The sequence below is a fragment of the Xenopus tropicalis genome, chromosome 3, assembly GCF_000004195.4.
Source record: "Xenopus tropicalis strain Nigerian chromosome 3, UCB_Xtro_10.0, whole genome shotgun sequence".
Taxonomy (NCBI): Eukaryota; Metazoa; Chordata; class Amphibia; order Anura; family Pipidae; genus Xenopus; species Xenopus tropicalis.
In genome coordinates, this window is record NC_030679.2 from 10907806 (window position 1) to 10930784 (window position 22979).

At 45.1% G+C, this 22979-nt stretch overlaps 1 protein-coding gene across 2 annotated transcripts in view; it reads right to left on the bottom strand.

Moving 5' to 3' along the window:
* tmtc1 (transmembrane and tetratricopeptide repeat containing 1) overlaps positions 1 to 22979 on the bottom strand; it is a 38742-nt gene that overhangs the window by 11487 nt on the left and 4276 nt on the right. For both annotated transcript variants that reach the window (XM_031898663.1, XM_002942252.5), the window contains 8 exons: positions 21307 to 21380; positions 20581 to 20757; positions 18367 to 18448; positions 17291 to 17394; positions 12453 to 12642; positions 5629 to 5750; positions 313 to 480; positions 125 to 238 (listed from right to left, as the gene is read on the bottom strand). In XM_031898663.1, the coding sequence (XP_031754523.1) occupies positions 125 to 238; positions 313 to 480; positions 5629 to 5750; positions 12453 to 12642; positions 17291 to 17394; positions 18367 to 18448; positions 20581 to 20757; positions 21307 to 21380 (1031 nt within the window). The remainder of the gene's footprint in view (positions 1 to 124; positions 239 to 312; positions 481 to 5628; positions 5751 to 12452; positions 12643 to 17290; positions 17395 to 18366; positions 18449 to 20580; positions 20758 to 21306; positions 21381 to 22979) is intronic.

Sequence of the window (22979 nt, forward strand, 5' to 3'; positions counted from 1 at the left end):
GCACCTTCTTTAAAAAAATCTTCTCAACTTTAGTATAAGACCAGTGCTAGATCTTAATTATCCTACATTTAGTAAATGTAGGATAAAATGTAGGAAAAAACATCTCAGCTAGGGTTGTCCATACCTCAGTACTGTCTTGTAGTGCATAATGGCTTCATCTTTCCGGCTTTGGTCCTTCAAGAAGTTGGCATAGTTATAGTGTACTTTGGCATTGTGCGGCAGGGTCTGGACGCCGGATCTACGATGAATAGAATGTTACAGGACAAAGAGAGGGGGAGAGGATAGAGTAGGGATTAGCATGGTCCTACCTACCTGAATAGGGCTTCTCGTGACCTCCAGCATTCACTCTGGGATAGAGATTTACAGGAGAAGAGGAGCAGAAGGAACAGGAAGCAGAGCGTCAGGGAAAGGGACCGTCGTTGGCCGACGTGGGACTGTAGAACCTTCAGACCATGTACGCACAGAATGCAGAATCCCATGCTAGGAAAGCAAGCAACAATGATAAACATTGTAAAAATCTTGATGGCTTCTGTCCATGGGCTTTCTCAGAAGGCCCCATCCTTCTTTGGGTACCTTATCACCCCCTGTTTTGAAGTCTTCTGAAAGCCCAAACTTTGTGGATCAACGGTGATTGGGAAGAGAAGATAAAAGTAACACCCCCAGTTAATGTTTCCCATTTGGAAAACCTGTGATGCTTTGTATTAGAGAGACGCCAAATGCTATTAGACAGACATTCCCTCCCTGCCTGGAATAGACCGTTCCATTACGATGCACCTTCTACCTAAGCTGGAAGCCATAAGCTCCTCGACCAAAGGGTCGTTACGTGTTGGATAGACCAATTCTAAGCAACTTTTCAATTAGTCTTCATTATTTATTTCTTATAGGTTTTGAACTATTTGACTTATTCTTCAACTTCTTTGCAGCTTTCAAATGGGGGGGGGTCACTGACCCCGGCAACTAAAAAAAAACTATTACTCTGTGAGGCTCCCGTTTTATTGTTATTGTTACTTTTTATAACTTTTTTTCTATTCAGTCCCTCTCCTATTCATATATCAGTCTCTCTTTCAAACCACTCCTTGGTTGCTATTGTTATTCGGACCCTAGCAACCAGATAACTCCAAACTGGAGAGTTGCTGAACAATTATTGAAATAAAAAAAAAAACTACAATTAATACAAAATGAAGACCAATTGCAAATTGATTTTATTAGCAGCCATTCTTGCGCTGCATTTGGTTTATAAAATCATCTGTGTTCGGCCATAAAAACATTCACCCAAAAAATTTCCATTTGTAAGAAGGGGAATTACTTATTGGAGGAAAGGTACTGCTTATGTAAAAGAATTGGCTTTTTATTAAATGTGCCCATAAACATATCTCTGTGTTTTCCTTGAATCCCTATGTAGAATATTGAGGGAAGGGGCTCCTGTGCCTCATTGTGCTAAACTGGACTGATTAATTGCGTGGGGGTAATTAATATTGCCGGGGGGCTGGTCAAAATGGGAAAGCGCAGGGCAGGGTGGGGTAAAACTGTTGCTGATAAAGAGGTTTAGTTGAAGAACTGGATGGGTTAATATCTCTGCAGGGGGTTGTTAGAGTGGGTTCTACTGTGGGTACTTAAATGGTTAATATGTACCTGATGGGGCTGAAAGATACATTCCGATTTCACGGGCCGATTGTAGCTGCCGATATCAGTCCCTTAGACCGACTCGGCAGCTTATCGGCCCGTGTAGGGGCACTAACGACGGGCCTGCCCGACCGATATCTGGCCTGAAATCGGGCAGATATCGATCGGGCAGGTTAGAAAATTTAGTTGGATCCGACTGGGCCCATTACCATCATTTTAATTTGATCGTTTGGCCCCAGGGCCCAACGACTGAATTAGCCTATATACACCCGATATCGCCCACCCGTAGGCCACATTTCTAAAGGTCCCCATACACGGGCCGATTGTAGCTGCTGATATGGGTCCCTTAGACTGACTCAGCAGCTTATCGGCCTGTGTATGGGCTCAACCGACGGGCCTGCCTGCCTATCTGAAATCGTGCAGATATCCATCGGGCAGGTTAGAAAATTTAGTTGCACCAGGGACCCTGAACCAACTGTACCCATTACCCAGGGCCAAACGATTGAATTAGCCTTAAATCACCCGATATCGCCCACCCGTAGGTGGGGATATCGGGAGAACATCCGCTCGCTTGGCGACATCACCAAGTGAGCAGATCTTCACGTGTATGGCCACCTTTAGTCTTTGCCCCCCATTCTTAATATTGGAATTCCGAACACTTCCCAGCAGCCCATTAGTACATGGAGGTGCTTGATATAGGAGAACGTCTATGCTGGTTTCAGGCCTGGATTTGTGGGCAGGTCACAAAGGCTCAGGCCTTAGGTGGCAAATATCGGGGAACAGTGGCGGCAGGAAGGACCAGTGAGAGTGGGTGAAAGTGGTGGGGGGCAGGGTGCAAGTGGTGGAAGGTGTGAGTAGCGGGGGTGGTGGTGCAAGCAACAGAGAGGCCTAGGGACTCAAAAGTTTACATCCAGCCCTGGTTGGATTCGTTATCTTCTATTAGGGGTAGCCCTGCTAGCCCACAGTATGGCTGCATGTATGCCCAAACTGTAGCCTAGCCCCGCCTGGCCCAGCTCCACTGGGTGCATTGATTTCAGCCTCTGGGGGTGACAGAGCAGTATCCCCCTTGACAGAATGTAGGGAATTCAGCTTCAGGTTGGGGCAAGAACCTGTAGCTGAAGTAAGGGGGGTGCTGCAATGCAGTGGGGGGCTCAGGGCAATGGCCGTGACTCCTTCCACCTCACTGATTATCCTGCTGCTGCTGCTGCTGCTGAACATTCTTGCGGAGATCTGGCAGCAGCGAGGGGGCCTCCGCCCAAGCAAGAAAGGGAAACCAATCCCCTGCTGGTTTATATCCAAAACACGCTCGTCCATCATCTGGAAAAGGAAGTTTATGTTGGCAGCCCTCGCAAACCGAATTTCCCTCTCTCACGGTGGAGCCGGGGCACATTAACCCGTAACATGAAAGGTAATAATAAGGATTTAGTCTTAGTTATCTAAATATAATGCAATGGCCCCTCCAGTAATCCGTTTAGTTCCCTGGCCTTGAATCTTTACGGCTGAGACACGGCTGGGGGGCAGGTTATAAAGGGTGTGGGGGTCTGACTCTCAGCATGCAGGACCCCCCCACCAGAGAATAAGATATTAGCAATTCAATGCAGGAATCATGGGTAGTACAGTATATAAGGCAAATGCTGCAGAGCTGCAGTTGAGCTAAAGAATTGCTGCCTGGTGTATCCATTGCACCACACTGACCACGTAATGTTACTTACCATAAAGTGAATATGGAACAGGTATGGGACCCGTTATCCAGAATAAGGGGTTGTTCGGTAATTCTGATCTCCTACCTTAAGTCTGCTAATAAAATTATTTAAACAGTAATTAAACGCAATAGGATTGTTTTGGCTCCAATAAGATGGGGCCTTACCAGCGCTCTGTAAAGGGGAAGAATAACCCCCTCCTCCCGTGAATCTATAACCCTTTTAATACAGCTCAGAACCTTGTTTGCCCTTGCAGCTGCTGCCTGGCATTGCTTGCTACAGCCAAGTTTATTATCTACAATGACTCCAAGCTCCTTCTCCATTATGGATTTGCCTAGTGCAGTCCCATTAAGGGTATACGAGGCTGCATATTTTTACACCCCAGGTGCATGACCTTACATTTATCCGCATTAAATCCTATCTGCCACTTAGCCGCCCAGACTGCCAGTTGGCCAAGATCCTGCTGCAGGGATGTCACATCCTGGGTAGAATTGACTGGTCTGCAGAGTTTTGTGTCATCTGCAAACACTGATACATTACTTATAATACCCTCCCCTAAAGGTCCCCATACATGGGCAGATTGTAGCTGCCGATATGGGTCCCTTGGACAGATTCGGCAGCTTATCGGCCCGTGTAGGGGCAGAAACAAGGGCCCTGGCCGACCGATATCTGGCCTGAAATTGGCCAGATCTCGATCGGCTAGGTTAGAAAATTCCGTCTGATCGGGGACCACATCGGCTCGTTGATGTGGTCCCCGAACCGACTGCCCCATTGCCGCCAGTATAATTCGATCGTTTGGCCCCTGGGCCAAACGATCGAATTATTATTTTATTAAACTACACGCTCCCCGATATTGCCCACCCGTAGGTGGGGATATCGGGTGCAGATCCGCTCGCTAGGCGAGCGGATCTCAGCGTCATTAATGAACAAACTAAACAAAAGTGGACCCAAAAAATCAGCGAAACAGCAAAAAATTGTCGCCAGTGTGCCCTACTGTATCTGTAGCACCTTGCCTGTACCTGACTCAATAAATATACACAGCAATGCAGCAATCTAGGCCCTGACTGTTCCGTGCTACAAATCTTATGTTTTTGGGTTCCACTGAGACATCTGGGGAATATGGGTCCCTCCCATATAGATTGTAAGCTATACGGGGCAGGGACCTCCATCCTTTTTATCTATTATTATCTTAATAACCCCCTGTTTGTATTAATGCATTCTACTGTACAGCGCTGGGTACATAAGTAGCGCTTTATAAATAAAGATATACATACAAATGGGTTGACAAGCAACATGGGGTGCTGGCCATGATCAGCACTAAAAGAGTTAAGGGCACCTATACTTTGCTCTTCTGAGCAAATCTGCATTAATTGTATTTTTATCTAGTTTTAACGATATTAGCAATTGTTACATTAATATAATGAATTTGACACAGCGCCACCTACTGTTCATTGCGGCCAATTGGCCAATTGAAAATGAATTTGGTAAGAACGAGGAGTATCTTTCATGAGAAGTCTTTCATGTTGTTTTACTTAGAATTGACCAGAGAATGCCCAATGACTTTTCTCTGCTCACTAACTTCATTTTCTGAGCAAGAAACTTCACTACATTTTCAGCCCCGTCAGACAAAATGAACAGCAGGTGGTGCTGCGGTTTTAAATTCATTATTTTATCGGTGTAAAAAATTGCTAATATCTTGAAAACTGCAAGATGCAATGAAGCTACAGTGTCAGACCCTGATTTGATAAACTAATAGCAGCAGATCTGTATCAATAAAGTCTCCCCCCCACCCCCCTTAAATGTACTTATACTGTCAGGGTCGGACAGGGGGGTGCAGGGCCCACTGGGTCTCCCACCCCAGGGGCCCTCTAGGTACCCCCCTAACCCCCTGAAGGGGCCCCCCACCCGGCATCCTCCCCTGACCATGTGGTCGGGCAGACGGAGTTCCCCAGACTGGGCCTCCGACCCTGTATACTGTGCTATATATAACGGAACAGAGCTGGGCACTCATGGTAAGGCTGAAGCTCAGTAACAGGTGTGACGGGTCTGTGATAAAGAGAAACAGATTTAATTTTTCTCTAATGAGATTAAGGGCTGATACCCAAAGCCTCCAACAAGTCTGCCCTGGAACAATAGGCAAGAGCCAGCAGGGGGCGATAATCCAGTAACCCTGGCATTAATATATCTCCACATCCCTGCCATAATAACAATAGGGACTTGCTGGGAGGCTGGGCCAATAGGGACATAAAAAGAGCCCCAAAGAGAGACCTGTAGTCAGTCTTCAGAGAGGGTAGGGGGTACTTACCTGGGCATGTAGAGAACTCGTTCAGCAACCACAAAGCCCACCCTGAAGAACAAGTTAGAAGCCGGTATGAATGGAAAGACCAGGAACAGCAGCCCGACCAGGACTTCTCTGCGTGGCGCCCTCTGGGGGAGAAATAAAACATCTCAGTAGGAGAACTGGCAATTCCTCAGTCTGTCATTTTCCTACAGGTTCTCACTTGGCCCACTTTCCCAGTAGTGTCTACTTTAGAAGCTTCTCCTTACACCAAGGTAACCAGCATTGCACGTATAGAATGATGGCAGGAAGCCCATGGTTTAAAGAGAATCTTAAGAAGAAAGCTCTTTCCAGGGGGAGACGTTGGTACCTTGTAGTACTTTATGTGGTACCAACCAATGGGCATCACATTAGCTGACCTATGTTACACTGAGGAGCATCAACTGATGTAGAGACCTTAACTTCATTGGAACTGGACCCAGGGGATTTTTGGCCATGCTCAAGGCTCACCCTCACCAAACCCATTTATGGCCTTGACCAAGCCAAGTTACTTCTTCCCCCAACAGGAGCAGAAATATGGGTGTAGAACCCAGAGACGGGTGTAGAACCCAGCCAAGACCTAATACCATTCTTCTGCTGTTCTTCATTCTCTTTGGGGGTGAAGCTCTGATCAGAGTGTTTCTTGTGTTGTGTGTAACCATTTGTCTACTTTACAGACCCACATAAAGTGTAGCACCCAGCATCTAACTCCTTTACTATGGGCTATAGCACCCACAACTCTCAGCCATGATGTCTCCCTACTGATCTACAGATGGAGCTGAATATAACCCCCATTCAGGGTATCCCAGATCAGTATCAATTAAATCATTCTTTGGCATCTCTGCACTTTACTATTAATAACAATCAAATTGTAGCCTCACAGAGCAATAGTGCTTTGACCACCAAAGACCCCATTTGAAAACTCAAGCCAAATCATTTAAACTCTATAAAAAATGATGTCCAATGGAAAAACTGCTAAGAATATATATATATATATATATATATATATAAAAGTCCCTGCGTGTGCGGCTCATTGTCTTGCTATATATATATATATATATATATACACACAATAGAATAGGTCTATACAGGTATGGGACCTGTTATCCAGAATACTCGAGACCTGGGGTTTTCTGGATAAGGGATCTTTCCATAATATGGATCTTCATACCTTACGCCTGCTAAAAATCATTTAAATATTGAATAAACCCAATAGGGCTGTTCTGCCCCAATAAGGGGTAATTATATCTTAGTTGGGATCAAGTACAGGTACTGTTTTATTATTACAGAGAAAAGGGAATCATTTAACCATTAAATAAACCCAATAGGGCTGTTCTGCCCCAATAAGGGGTAATTATATCTTAGTTGGGATCAAGTACAGGTACTGTTTTATTATTACAGAGAAAAGGGAATCATTTAACCATTAAATAAACCCAATAGGGCTGTTCTGCCCCCAATAAGGGGTAATTATATCTTAGTTGGGATCAAGTACAGGTACTGTTTTATTATTACAGAGAAAAGGGAATCATTTAACCATTAAATAAACCCAATAGGGCTGTTCTGCCCCAATAAGGGGTAATTATATCTTAGTTGGGATCAAGTACAGGTACTGTTTTATTATTACAGAGAAAAGGGAATCATTTAACCATTAAATAAACCCAATAGGACTGTTCTGCCCCCAATAAGGGGTAATTATATCTTAGTTGGGATCAAGTACAGGTACTGTTTTATTATTACAGAGAAAAGGGAATCATTTAACCATTAAATAAACCCAATAGGACTGTTCTGCCCCCAATAAGGGGTAATTATATCTTAGTTGGGATCAAGTACAGGTACTGTTTTATTATTACAGAGAAAATTATTTGTTTGAAATTATTTGCTTATAATGGAGTCTATGGGAGATGGCCTTTCCATAATTCAGAACTTTCTGGATAACAGGTTTCTGGATAAGGGATCCCATACCTGTATTAATATCTAGGGTCGTGTATGGGTGTGGGGGCACAGAGACATGTCTGCAAATGAATTACAGATAACAATACAGTTCTACCCCCCCATACAGATGATAAGGTGCAATGGCCACATGACACGTATGAATGGACACAATTAAAGGGGTAAATATCAAGCTGCTAACAGATTAAATAAGCCCCAATGGGGGAGGAGATCAGGAATACAGACAAGAGAGAGAGAGTTTGAGGGAGATTCCTATTTCTCTTGCTTGGGAATGTGGCTCTGGGGGGGCTGAGCTCCTTCCCTTAAGGGGCCCTTCAGCTCCGACAGAATGCAGGCTATGGAATCCAGTTCCCAGCGTTTATTATTTTACTATAAACAATGGCCCTAAGGTATCTCCCTCTGTCAGAAGCCAAGAGCCCGCAGCCATGGAACAGCTGCCAGGAATTCCTTTATTATTAATCTAGAAACGGGGAGAGAGAGGCGGGGGGGGGGGGGGGGGGCAGATTTAGCCCCAAACACTCACTGATCTGACAGGTTTCTGATTTCTCAAAAATGGCACTTTCCTCAGAAGTAAAAAAAAAACAAAAAACAGAATTTCTATTAATAGGACTGCCGTATCCCCTCCCGTGTACAGTAGCCATGTGTAGCTTAATAGCACACTATCTTGAAAATACACTTTGTATTTGCTCCTGAGTGTTTGGGGACCTGAAGAAGGGTTTTGGGGAGAAAAAGTTGTCCTTGTGGCTCCGTCCAACACTAAGGGGCTGATTTACTAATCCACAAATCCGAATCCGAATGGGAAAAATTCCGATTGGAAAACGAACATTTTGCGACTTTTTAATAATTTTTGCGACTTTTTCGTAGCCGTTACGACTTGCGCGAATTGTCGCGACTTTTTCATAGCCAGTACGACTTGCGCGAATTGTCGCAACTTTTTCATAGCCAGTACGACTTGAGCGAATTGTCGCGACTTTTTTATTGCCATTACAAATTTCGTGAATTGTCGCGACTTTTTCATAGCCATTATGACTTTCGTGAATTGTCGCGACTTTTTCATAGCCGGTACGACTTTCGTGAATTGTCGCGACTTTTTCATAGCCGGTACGACTTTCGCGAATTGTCGCGACTTTCGTATTGAGCGCTCGAAAAAGTCGCAAAAATACCGGGCATTACGAAAAAAAAACGCATTCGGACGCTTTTCGGACGTTCGTGGATTAGTAAATGTGCCCCTAATTGTAGCTTTGCATTATATGCCTTAGTATAATAAGGTTGTAGAGAGTCACATTATCTCCTAGAAGACATAGAACAGCAAAACCAGAAATCAAAGGCTCGCTAGTTAGTAGCTGAGATATAATCAAAACTCACATCTACTAAGTACAATCATTTGCACAAACAATAGAAGAAAAGAGAATAGAAGGAGAAGGGTGGAGAGCAGGGAAGAAATGGATAGAGAGTAGAAGAGGATGGAGGAAAGGAAAGAATGGGAGTGGGGAAAGAGGTTAAGTAAATCAAAGGAAGACTTTGAACAGGGTAGTGGATAGAAAATATAGAAAACAAGAGGTAGGGTAGCGGAGAGGAGAGAAAGGGAAAGTAGGAGGTGAGGGGTGGGGTAGTGGAAGTAAGAATAGAAGTAGTGTAGTGGAAACGATATGAGAGAAAAGAAAAGATAAGGTAGGGAAGGGAGAGGAGAGGAAGGTTGGTGAGAGGAACCAAGATGTCACCATGAAGCTTGCCAAGGTGATTTTCTCCCCAATAGAGAACAGTAGTGCCCTGCCAGAACTGGGCTTCACCAATGCCCTTTTGGGGCCCTGGAACTTTTACAGGGAGAACCTGAACACTGTGGAGAGAAAAACAAAAATGCAGTGCAGGCAAGGATAAACCAAAAACATAACCAAAATCAGGCAAGAGGTCAAGGCATGCTGAGGTCTTTTAAGGTCAAAAATCAGGTTGAGGGTCAAAACCAGACCGGATTTTTAAAGGGGAAGACCAGGGACCGGGTTGCCGAAAGGTAAGGGCGCACGCTGGTTCCCCACTTTACAATACCAGGGGTCTCTTGTACCTCAAATTCCTGATGCCCCACAATAGAAACAGGAGGAGGAGGAGGAGAATCCAAGGAAAAGGCATTCTTAACCATGGGTTTCAATATAAAGACATAAAAGAATTAGAAATGTTCATGCTATGGGTTAAATCCAATTTGACACAGACCGGGTTGACAAGCTCCTTAATCTTAAACGGACCAATAAAACGCGGACCCAGCTTTGGAGAAGGTACCAAAAGATGGGTGTTCTTAGTGGATAGCCAGACAAAATCCCCAACCTGTAGGGAGGAGTAGGCTTGCGATGTTTATCTGCTGATGATGATTAGAAGCTTTAACCAAAGCTTTGTGAGTACGGCCCAAATAGTCTGGAAACCACAAACAATAGATTCAGCAATGGGAACATTAACCTTGGTGTAAACAGGAGGCAAGGACAAAGGATTCAAACCGTACATGAAGGAAAAAGGAGAGAAGCCCAAGGACTCTTGACAAAAATTATTATGGGCAAACTCTGAAAAATTATCGTGATTTTGCGAGATAAAACTGCGGAAAACTGTTCCAAGGCTTGATTAGTTCTTTCAGTCTGACCTAAATTTTGCCCAAAAGCTTGAAAAATGCATGCCAAAAACAGGAGACAAACTGAACACCATGATCAGACCCAATAGAGGAAGGAAATCCATGTAATCGGAAAATCTCCTTGACAAAAATCACAGCCAAAAAAGCAGCAGACGGAAGCTTCTTCAGAAGAACAAAATGGACTATCTTAGAAAAACAATCAACTACCACAAAAATATAGTAGTAGTAAAATCAGCGGATCTGGGTAACTCAACAATAAAGTCCATGGAGATATCGGACCAGGGCTGAAATGGAACTGGCATTGGCTGAAGTAATCCACAAGGGAGGGAACAAGGAGTCTGCTGTCAAGCACAAATAGTACAGGCAGAAACATCCTGAGCAAAAGAAGACCAACAAACATATCTGGCAGTGAGTTCAGCTGCCATTTTAACACCAGGATGACCAGCAATCTAGGAAGAATGACCCCAAGCAAGGACTTGAGTAACCTTGGATTGAGGAAGGACACTCAGGGGGAGACATGGAGACAAAAATACTGGAGCAAACACCCTCTATGGGGGAACAATGGGACAGGGAGGGAGTGTAGAACTCTTCAGGACCCAAGGAACTTGACAAAGCATCAGCTTTGATGTTTTTAGTACCAGGCCTATAGGAAATTATAGAATTGAACCTAGAGGAAAAACAATGCCCAGCGAGCTTGACATGGGTTCAGACTCTTGGCAGATGAGATATAATAGAGGTTCTTGTGGTCAGTGATAATAGTAATAGGATCAAAGGAACCCTCCAATAAATGATGCCAGTCCTCCAAAGCCAGCTTAATGTATAATAACCCCCGGTGCCAACATCATAGTTCCTTTCGGTAGAAGATAAAAGAAAAGCCCAAGGATGTAAGGGCCATTGAAACCCAGATCATTGATTCAAGATTTTCTTGAACACATTCTTTTATTGGTTCAACCCCTGGGAGCAACAGTACCAGGAATAAGGTCAATAGGACAGCTGTAAGGCATATGAGGAGGAAGAACCAAAATAATTCATAAAATTCATAAAATCTTTGTAACATTCAGACAGAATAGTAAGATCGTGGGTAACAGAAGAATGTTACCCACGATCTACAGGGGCTGAAAGACAACTGAAACGACAGGAAGATCCCCAAGCAGAGAGCTGTCGAGAGGTCCAATCAGAACTGGATTGTGATGCCTCAACCAATGAAGCCCAAGAATAATAGGCCAACCAACTTGCAACAGCAAAGAAACAGTAGCATTAGACAAAAGTCCGGGGCTAACAGGCCTGTCATCCACAGCTTGAGCAGAAAGAGGTACCTTCAGAGGTACAAAGGGGAAGCCACAGGATTCACCAAAAGTCAACAAAACTACCAGAATCCAGAAGAGCCTGACAAGAAAACGACAGGGAAGCAGGAACAAAAATTGTTGCATGAAAATTATCTGGTTTCGATACTGCCCCCTCAGACCTAGTCGTTTAGGTCTAAAGCATATGACCACTCTGACCACAATTATTGACTTTCTCCTGCGAGTTCTTTCTTCAGGAGTCAGATGAGTAGCACCCAGCTGCATGGGCTCCTCAGCAGGAGATACAGAGGAACTGATACCGTAACTGACTTTTGTTATTTTGTTGTTTCTATGATTGTCTTTCTTTCATCCTAATCTTTGAATCGAGAAGGAAGGTCACGTGCAGCCAATTCATCTTTGAGATCATCAGGCCAAGCCCCCGCACCAAACCCCCTTCTTCTGCCTACCCCTAGTTCTGGCCCTGCTCACAAGCTTGTCATAAGACAAGTGGTAAGGTCATGGAACTGAGAGAAAAAAGGGAAACGGAGAGGTAGGGTAGTGGAAAGAAGAGCAGAGGTAAGGTAGTTGAAAGAAGATTAGTATGGTAGTGGACAGAAGACAAGTGGTAGGGTCATGAAACTGGGAGAAGAAAGGGGAAAGATAGGTAAGATAGTGGAAAGACATGGAGAGAAGAGAAGAGGTAGGGTAGTAGAAAGAAAAGGAGAGAAAACAGTAGAAAGGCAGAGGTAGGGTACTGGAAGTCAGAAAAGAAACAAACAGAAGATGTAAAGTAGTAGAAAGGAGTGAAAAGCAGGAGTAAGAGAAGGAAGGCAAGAAGAAAAGGGAATTGGCACAATGAAGAAGATTAAAGGAGAGGAGGGAACAGAGGGTGGAGCAGAAATGTGAAAGTGAGGTTAGGAATGGAAAGGACAGTACAGCAAATAAGAAAGGAACTCAAGAAGATGTACCTTCAAGAATGCCAAGCAGTGTAAGGCCAATGACCCCACGATGCCCACGAAGAGCAAAGTTGCTAAGTTTCGTACATCCCATAGAGAGTTGATTAGAGGGATACTTCCAACCTGCCAATCATAGCACAGGGTGATGGGGGCCAGTAGAAGCCAGGAGTTAAACGCCAGGAGGTACAAGTAGGTCAGGAACCTAAAACAGAAATGTACACAGTAGGTCCCATGAGAGTTACAAGTGAGTGCTACATGTGATATTCACACCATCATTAGAGATATGGCATTAGAGATATTAGCAATATGGCAGTTCTAACCCATATGTATAAAAACAGCTAAACAAGCACCAAAGGAACAACGGAGTGGAACAGCAGCTCAGATATCATTTTCTTAAGCCTACTAATAGGGGACTCAATTATTAGAAAGGTGGATAGGGTAATTTGTCGTAAGGATACTTTCTGTTGCTTGCATAGTGCTAGGGTTCGGCATGTGGTGGAACGAGTAGCTGGGGAGGAGCTGGGGTATGGAGCTGGAGGATGCTGGGGGTGGAGCTGGAGGGAGCTGGAGGATGCTGGAAGGGAGCTGGAGGATGCTGGGGGTGGAGCTGGAGGAAGCTGGGGGGAGCTGGAGGATGCAGGGGGTGGAGCTGTAGGATGCTGGGTGGGAGCTGGAGGATGCTGGGGGTGGAGCTGGAGGAAGCTGGGGGGGAGCTGGAGGATGCGGGGGGTGGAGCTGTAGGATGCTGGGTGGGAGCTGGAGGATGCTGGGGGTGGAGCTGGATGATGCTGGAAGGGAGCTGGAGGATGCTGGGGAATGGAGCTGGAGAATGCTGGGTGGGATGCTGGGGGGAGCTGAGAGGCCCTGTGATTTGTGACACTGGCCCAGCCCGTCGGTAAGTCAATGTGGCCCCTGAGGCAAAAGGTTTGCCCACCCCTGTTATAGTGTCACAATAGCCTTGGATATTCTGCTTGTTCAAGAACTCATCCAGGCCCCTCTTAAAGGCATTAACAGAATCTGCCATTACAGCATCACTAGGAAGGGCATTCCCCAACCTCACTGCCCTCCCCGTGAGGAACCCCCTACGCTGCTTCAAATGGAAGCTCCATTCCTCTAATCTAAAGGGGGGGCCCCTGGTGCGTTGATTGTTTTTATGGGAAAAAAGAACCCCCCTATCTGCCTATAATCCCCTCTAATGTACTTGTACAGAGTAATCATGTCCCCTCGCAAGCGCCTCTTTTCCAGAGAAAACAACCCCAACCCTGACAGTCTAACCTCATAGTTTAACCCTTCCATCCCCTTTACCAGTTTAGTTGCAGTCTCTGCACTCTCTCCAGCTCATTAATATCCTTCTTAAGGACTGGAGCCCAAAACTGCCCCCCATACTCAAGGTGAGGCCTTACCAGGGACCTATAAAGAGGCAAAATTATGTTTTCATCCCTTGAGTCAATGCCCTTTTTTATACAAGACAGCACTTTATTTGCTGTAGTAGCCACAGAATGACACTGCCTGGAATTAGACAACTTGTTATCTACAAAACCCCCCAGATCCTTCTCCATTAAGGATCCCCCCAACACACTACCATTCAGTAGATAGTTTGCGTTTATATTATTCCTACCAAAGGGCATAACTTTGCACTTGTCAACATTGAACCTCATTTTCCATTTTGCTGCCCAGTTTTCCAATTTTGCATGACAACTTTATGTCACAGGTTGTTGAGGAGCCAACCAGGAACCATGCTATATTGGATCTAGTGATCTCTAATGATCCAGAACGTATAGCAAATGTGCAAGTGGTTGAACCCCTGGGTAACAGTGACCATAATGTTATTTGATTTGATGTTTGGTGCAAAAAACAAATATACATTGGGGCAATGAATTTTAGAAAAGTAAATTTTACCCCCATAAGGGCAGCGCTTCAGGGCATAGATTGGGGCATTATGTTTTCCGCTAAAAACACAGAGCAGAAATGGTTGTCATTTAAAATGATATTAAATCATTACTGTTCTCAATTTATTTCCTTAAGAAGTAAATTTAGAAGCATTAAAAATCACCCTATGTGCTTAACTTATATGTAAAGATGTGATCTATTTGGATTTTGCCAAAGCATTTGATTCCGTTCCCCACACACCTAAACTAAGGTCTATTGGTCTTAGTGAAGTCGTTTGCACATGGATAGAAAACTGGCTACAGGATCGGGTACAGAGGGTGGTTGTTAATGGCACATTCTCTACTTGGAGTAAGGTTCTCAGTGGGGCCGCTCAGGGTTCTGTACTGGGTCCACTTTTGTTTAACTTGTTCATAAATGACTTAGGGGAGGGTATTATGAGTAATGTATCAGTGTTTGCAGATGGCACAAAACTCTGCAGACCAGTCAATTCTATCCAGGATGTGACATCCCTGCAGCAGGATCTTGGCCAACTGGCAGTCTGGGCGGCTAAGTGGCAGATGAGATTTAATGTGGATAAATGTAAGGTCATGCACCTGGGATGTAACAATATGGAGCCACTTATACCCTTAATGGGACTGCACTAGGCAAATCCATAATGGAGAAGGAGCTTGGAGTCCTTGTAGATAATAAACTTGGCTGTAGCAAGCAATGCCAGGCAGCAGGGGCAAGGGCAAACAGGGTTCTGAGCTGTATTAAATGGGGTGGGATAATAAGGGGCAGTAACAACAGTAACAACCAACATGTTGTAGACTAGTGAGATGGGAAGATGGCATGGATCTGTGCCTAAACCATAGTATTGTATCCAATAATGCCATGATATATATGCATATATAAAGGTTCTGCAGGGAAGTTACAATTGCCCCGGGGTAGGTACCCAGCATGTCGGCTGCACCTGGAACCAAATGCACATTGCTTGTTAAATGTAACTATAGATTAGCCCAGTAATTACCCCTTAATATAAACCTGCCCCTCTGGGCTGGAACTAGGGGTGGGCAGAAGAGGCACCTGCCTAAGGTGCAATGATGAGGGGGCACAAGGCAGATACCTCTCCTGCCCACCCCTAGTCTGCGCTCCCTTGTCATTGCCCCTGCAGCTTATCATTGCACAGGGAGGCAATCACCACGCCGGTCACTGCATTGTGCATGGAGGGGGGGAGGTTGCAGGGGCGAGGTGGCCGACTAGGTTGCCCAGGGCACCTGGTCAGCTTTACCTGACCCTGCTGCCCCTGTCCTGGTTTCCTGTGCAGGTTTTGTCACCGGGGGCAAAAGGAAAATGGGCAATGACCGGCTAATGGAGTCTCTGTGGCTATAGGCGCCTATTTAAACATTATTGCTCTCTTCCCTATGAACTAACCCTGTGGCTTCTGCCAATTAGCTATAATGGGTTAATTAACAAGGGGGGGGGTCCAGCCCACTTAAACCAGTGAAAGAATTGCAATTACTGGGTTTGTTTATAATATTGTTAAAGGAGAAGGAAAGGCTAAGTCACTTGGGGGTGCCAAAATGTTAGGCACCCCCAAGTGACTTAGAGCGCCTACCTTGTACCCCGGGCTGGTGCCCCTGTACGGAGGGAACAGCACCAGCCCGGGGCACCTGTAGACACTGCTTCCTCCTTCCTTTGCGCGCTGCCGGCGAAATCCTTTAATGTTTAAGTTCGGCTTTTCACTCTACTGCGCATGCGCGCGCAAGCGAGGAGGAAGGAGGAAGCGCCGGCAGCTACCCCGGGCTGGTGCTGTTCCCTCCGTACAGGGGCACCAGCCCGGGGTACAAGGTAGGCGTTCTAAGTCACTTGGGGGTGCCTAACATTTTGGCACCCCCAAGTGACTTAGCCTTTCCTTCTCCTTTAAGCCTCCTCCTTCCATGTCTGGCCAGGAGTATAAACTAGTCGGTCTCTCCCCAGAAGTTTATACTAGTCAGACTCTACCCAGGAGTATAGACTAGTTGGTCTCTCCCCAGAAGTTTATACTAGTCAGACTCTACCCAGGAGTATAGACTAGTTGATCTCTCCCCAGAAGTTTATACTAGTCAGACTCTACCCAGGAGTATAGACTAGTTGGTCTCTCCCCAGAAGTTTATACTAGTCAGTCTCTACCCAGGAGTATAGACTAGTTGGTCTCTGCCAGGAGTATATACCACTTGGTCTCTGCCAGGAGTATATACCACTTGGTCTCTGCCAGGAGTATATACCACTTGGTCTCTGCCAGGAGTATATACCACTTGGTCTCTGCCAGGAGTATATACCACTTGGTCTCTGCCAGGAGTATATACCACTTGGTCTCTGCCAGGAGTATATACCACTTGGTCTCTGCCAGGAGTATATACCACTTGGTCTCTGCCAGGAGTATATACCACTTGGTCTCTGCCAGGAGTATATACCACATGGTCTCTGCCAGGAGTATATACCGCTTGGTCTCTGCCAGGAGTATATACCGCTTGGTCTCTGCCAGGAGTATATACCACTTGGTCTCTGCCAGGAGTATATACCACTTGGTCTCTGCCAGGAGTATATACCACTTGGTCTCTGCCAGGAGTATATACCGCTTGGTCTCTGCCAGGAGTATATACTGCTTGGTCTCTGCCAGGAGTATATACTGCTTGGTCTCTGCCAGGAGTATATACTGCTTGGTCTCTGCCAGGAGTATATACCACTTGGTCTCTGCCAGGAGTATATACCACTTGGTCTCTGCCAGGAGTATATACCGCTTGGTCTCTGCCAGGAGTATATACCGCTTGGTCTCTGCCAGGAGTATATACCACTTGGTCTCTGCCAGGAGTATATACCACTTGGTCTCTGCCAGGAGTATATACTAGTCAGTAGACATGGGAGGAGCTGTGTAACCCAGTAACACTATGGCTAATGGAACAAACTGGCTTCCGGCCAGGGACATTTTCGCTCCGTACCTGGTGAGGGGGTAAGGTGAGAAGGAAGCCGGATTGTCTTGTTCCGAGAACAAAGGCATTGAGCCTCCCATGATTCGCAGGCGGAAATATAAAACCAGGGCAACCTGCCAGGAAGACAAAAGTTTGTTTAATCAGCTTTCCTTACCAGGGAGCAGTGTGTGGCTGAGAGCTACTGGGTCCCATTATTATTATTCTTTCTTATAGATACGAGGGAATAATCATAATAACCTTTTAACATTGTTACCTTACTCTTCCTTCTTATAGGGCCATGAATTCTGGGGCCCCTGAGCAAAATGTGAAAAATACCCACCCCGCATCTATCTACCATCAGAGGGGGAGGAAAGGTCTATGTAAATACAGCCATAAGCGCTTACAGTAATGCTGCACTGAGTCCTCTATCAAAAGAAACACAGGATTTCTTGTCTCTGTTTTTGTAAACATGATGTTCCAGTGTCTGACTTCCTCTCTCAGAAACAGCCTTAATTCCCGGGGCCAGAGTCTGCGCAGCTCTCTCCTCTCTCCCCCTCCCACCAGAATGCTAAGAACTCCCCCCCCTCCCTTAGGAATGTGGGATCTCAGCTATAACGGCTAGAGCTGCAGCAGGTAGCTACTTAAAATGGTGGCTGCTATCTTAAGCAAATGGAGAAAGCTTCTAGAGCTGTTACTCAGGTATGGGAATGGTTTCTGCAGAATAAATATAGTGTTCTAGGCGGCACTAATGTGGCAAATCTATTGGCAGTAAAATGCCAAAATGGCTTTCCTTGTACTTTCATTACACATTTTCACTAATTTTATAGCTACGGTATGTGTAAGTGTAATTGCTACTGAAACCAATTCTGGTTCTGACTCATGAAACAATGCAGTAGAAGTCAGAACTGAAACAGAGAGACACTGCTTTTAACAGCAATTACCCATAGCCATAAAGATAATACACTTTGCCAGATGAATGGCCTCTGTGCTGGGGATCAGGGGGGCCCTAGAGCCCCCTAGAGCTCCGTAATAAGGTGGATAGAGGCGCCCCCCAGCACCAGGCTGCACAGAACTGGGCTCCGAGCTGACACCAACGTTCCACTTACATAGAGGGAAACCAGAGCTGCTCTTTTCAGGAAGGGACCAGCCACATACCAGATGCTCGCGCGGGGGTCTGGAGAGGAGTATCTGGGGGTCACAGAGAGGGAGAGTTTGTAGTGAGATTACACATAGAACAGAACTCAGGGAAGCAATGATTGGCTGATGTTATTTTGTGGGTAGCAATGTGTGAAGACACACAGAGCAACTAGTAGCAGCTACTTGTCGTGGCTACTAAAACAGACAACGCTGATCATTTACTGATAATTGTCTCTATGTGTGTTTTAGCAGAGGCAATTCTCAGTATTGTCTATGGCAGGGGATTTTCTGGTCTTTAGTAGCCGTGACAAGTAGCTGCTACTAGTAGCTCTGTGCGTCTTCACCCTAAAGAGATTTCTCTAAGGCTGAAGACACACGGAGCTACTAGTAGCAGCTACTTGTCATGGCTACTAAAATAGACAGTGTTGATCATTCACTGATAATTGTCTCTACGTGTGTTTTAGCAGAGGCAATTCTCTGTATTGTCTATGGCAGGGGATTTTCTGGTGTTTAGTAGCCATGACCAGTAGCTGCTACTAGTAGCTGTGTGTGTCTTCAGCCTAACACTGGGTACATACACTGGTACAGCCAGTAGATCATCAGCTCAGAGACATATAGAATAGAAGGGCATCTATGTAGCATGGTAACCTTATCAGTAGTGATGAGCGAATCTGTCCCGTTTCGCCCAAAAATTCACCAAACTGTGTAAAAATTTGTGAGAAACACGAAAAATGAAGCGTGCGACAATTTTTTTTTTTGGATGCGCAAAATTTTTCCACTGCAAATTTTTCCGCCCTGTTTCATGAAAAAAATCCGCCAATGGCGAAACGCAGAAGTTCACCGCAAATCCAAATCAGGCATAAAGGCATAACACTGATTTTCCCTTATTGCCATAAGTTTTAATGACAGAAGCAAGCATTATGACAGCTCCCGTCAGCATACAGATACATATATTTCTACACTGAATAAATACACACAGAGGTATATCTAGGTATCATCACACCCCTTGGAGGGGGGCTGGGAGGGGAGGGGTGCGGGGCCCCTGGGGCGGTATGCACCCCTAACCCCCTGCAGGTCCCTGTCCGACGTCTTCCCCTGAATGTGCGTATGTGAAATGCGTCAGGGGAGGACATTGGAGGCCAGAGGAAGCGGCAATAGGGTCGGGTCAGGGCCGCTGGGGCCCACCAGGCCGGGTATTTTCCCAGTGTCCCGGTGGCCCAGTCCGACCCTGGGGGCACCTGGTACTGACTGCCACCTGCCCCACTGGCATCTCCCTCCTGCCTACACCTAGGCCTGAATAGGAGGAGGCGGCTGTACGATGGCACAGATATACACTATTTACTGGAAATTATTATTAACATTTATTTATAAAGCGCCAACATATCCCGCAGCGCTGTACAATAAGTGGGTTACATACATTGGGCATACAGAGTAACATATAAAGCAATCAGTAACCGATACAGGAGGTGAAGAGAGCCCTGCCCAAAAGAGCTTACACTCTACAAGGAGACATACAGAGTAACATATAAAGCAATTAATGAACGATACCAAGAGGCGGAAGAGAGCCCTGCCCAAAAGAAGCTTACAACTCTACAAGGAGTAAACATATAAAGCAATCCAATAACCGATTACAAGAGGGGAAGAGAGCCCTGCCCAAAGCAGGCTTACACTGTACAAGGAGCTAACATGTATAAAGCAATCAATAACCGATACAGGAGGTGAAGAGAGCCCTGCCCAAAAGAGCTTACACTCTACAAGGAGTAACATATAAAGCAATCAATAACCGATACAAGAGGGGAAGAGAGCCCTGCCCAAAAGAGCTTACAATCTACAAGGAGTAACATATAAAGCAATCAATAACCGATACAAGAGGTGAAGAGAGTCCTGCCCAAAAGAGCTTACAATCTAAATGTGGGGGCGCTAGTCAGGCCCGGACTGGGATTCAGAACAGGCCCTGGCATTTCAAGTATCCAGAGGCCCAAACAGCCCCCACCAGCCCACTAAATAATGGCTGTCTATGGCATCTAACAGCCCCTGGCATTTGTCAGAATCCACAAGCTGGGGTCTCTCTGTACCCTGATCTGGGGGTAGCAAAGTCCAACCACCATTGCTGCATTTTCTAAGGGAAGCAACATGGCAACTCCCACTCATAGGTGCACATAGAAACATAAAGACATACAAACCTTTTGCATCTGGTCGGGCACAATAAGAGCAAGTCGTATGTCAGACACACCCCAAAAACCGTGATCCCCGTCTCTTTCACTAAAACAGCACCGGTGCCGAGAATCAGGCTGAGCAGGAGGAACAGAGGAGCCGACGTGGGGGGAAAGCTGTGGCGGGGGGGCCCCGAATCCATGCTCCTGCGAGAGACACACAATGCAGCACAATTCTATTATAGTCCTTCCCACAATGCTCTGCTTCCAGTGCTCTGGCTGCCCATTGAACGCATGAAAAACTGCCAGTGAAGAGGGGTAACCCCACCCATTTGCCATCAGTATAAGGAGATTGCAAGATGAACTAATATCTGAACTAATATCTTTGGGCAGTGGTTCCTGCAGTGTGGGTCTGCCCCCCAAGTAGTGGCTAGGAGGGGGTCTCGCCTCAACATCTCTGGGGGCATGTTGCACGGGTGGCGGGGGCACCCATGTGGGGGTATGGGGCTCCTGGGGTGGCAGTCATGGTGGGCCCTGCACCCCCCAGTCCAACCCTGAACAGCTCCAAAGACAGACAGGCTGTATGAGCCTTTGCATTGTTTCAGGAGTGAGAACCAGCAGTGCACTTAATAAAAAGAGCCTCACAGATACATTTATCAATAGTCATTACACTGACAAATAAATTGCACAAAAACAGGGGGGGGTTACCCCTAACACAAAGGGAGGATTTTCTTGCCTTGGGGTGAGGCCACTTACCTAATGTAGGAGAGGAACGTTAAAAGGAAGAGCAAACAGGAGAGTACATCAGCTCGGCCCACGATCCCAGCTACCTATGGGGGGAGAAATAAATATAAATATATATATATATATATATATATATACAGGTATAGGACCCGTTATCCAGAATGCTTGGGACCAAGGGTATTCCAGATAAGGGGTCTTTCTGTAATTTGTATCTCCATACCTTAAGTCTGCTAAAAAATCAATAAAACGTTAATTAACCCCAGAAGGATTGTTCTGCATCTAAGGATTATTTATATCTTAGTTGGGATCAATTACAGGTACTGTTTTATTATTACAGAGAAAAGGGAATCATTTAACCATGAAATAAACCCAATAGGGCTGTTCTGCCCCAATAAGGGGTAATTATATCTTAGTTGGGATCAAGCACAGGTACTGTTTTATTATTACAGAGAAAAGGGAATCATTTAACCATGAAATAAACCCAATAGGGCTGTTCTGCCCCAATAAGGGGTAATTATATCTTAGTTGGGATCAAGTACAGGTACTGTTTTATTATTACAGAGAAAAGGGAATCATTTAACCATTAAATAAACCCAATAGGGCTGTTCTGCCCCCAATAAGGGGTAATTATATCTTAGTTGGGATCAAGTACAGGTACTGTTTTATTATTACAGAGAAAAGGGAATCATTTAACCATGAAATAAACCCAATAGGGCTGTTCTGCCCCAATAAGGGGTAATTATATCTTAGTTGGGATCAAGTACAGGTACTGTTTTATTATTACAGAGAAAAGGGAATCATTTAACTATGAAATAAACCCAATAGGGCTGTTCTGCCCCCAATAAGGGGTAATTATATCTTAGTTGGGATCAAGTACAGGTACTGTTTTATTATTACAGAGAAAGGGAATCATTTAACCATTAAATAAACCCAATAGGGCTGTTCTGCCCCAATAAGGGGTAATTATATCTTAGTTGGGATCAAGTACAGGTACTGTTTTATTATTACAGAGAAAAGGGAATCATTTAACCATTAAATAAACCCAATAGGGCTGTTCTGCCCCAATAAGGGGTAATTATATCTTAGTTGGGATCAAGTACAGGTACTGTTTTATTATTACAGAGAAAAGGGAATCATTTAACCATTAAATAAACCCAATAGGGCTGTTCTGCCCCCAATAAGGGGTAATTATATCTTAGTTGGGATCAAGTACAGGTACTGTTTTATTATTACAGAGAAAAGGGAATCATTTAACCATGAAATAAACCCAATAGGGCTGTTCTGCCCCAATAAGGGGTAATTATATCTTAGTTGGGATCAAGTACAGGTACTGTTTTATTATTACAGAGAAAAGGGAATCATTTAACCATTAAATAAACCCAATAGGGCTGTTCTGCCCCAATAAGGGGTAATTATATCTTAGTTGGGATCAAGTACAGGTACTGTTTTATTATTACAGAGAAAAGGGAATCATTTAACCATTAAATAAACCCAATAGGGCTGTTCTGCCCCCAATAAGGGGTAATTATATCTTAGTTGGGATCAAGTACAGGTACTGTTTTATTTTTATAGAGAAAAAGGAAATCAGTTTTCAAATTCTGAATTATTTGCTTATAATGGAGTCTATGGGAGACAGGCTTTCCGTAATTCGGAGCTTTCTGGATAACGGGTTTCCGGATAAGAGA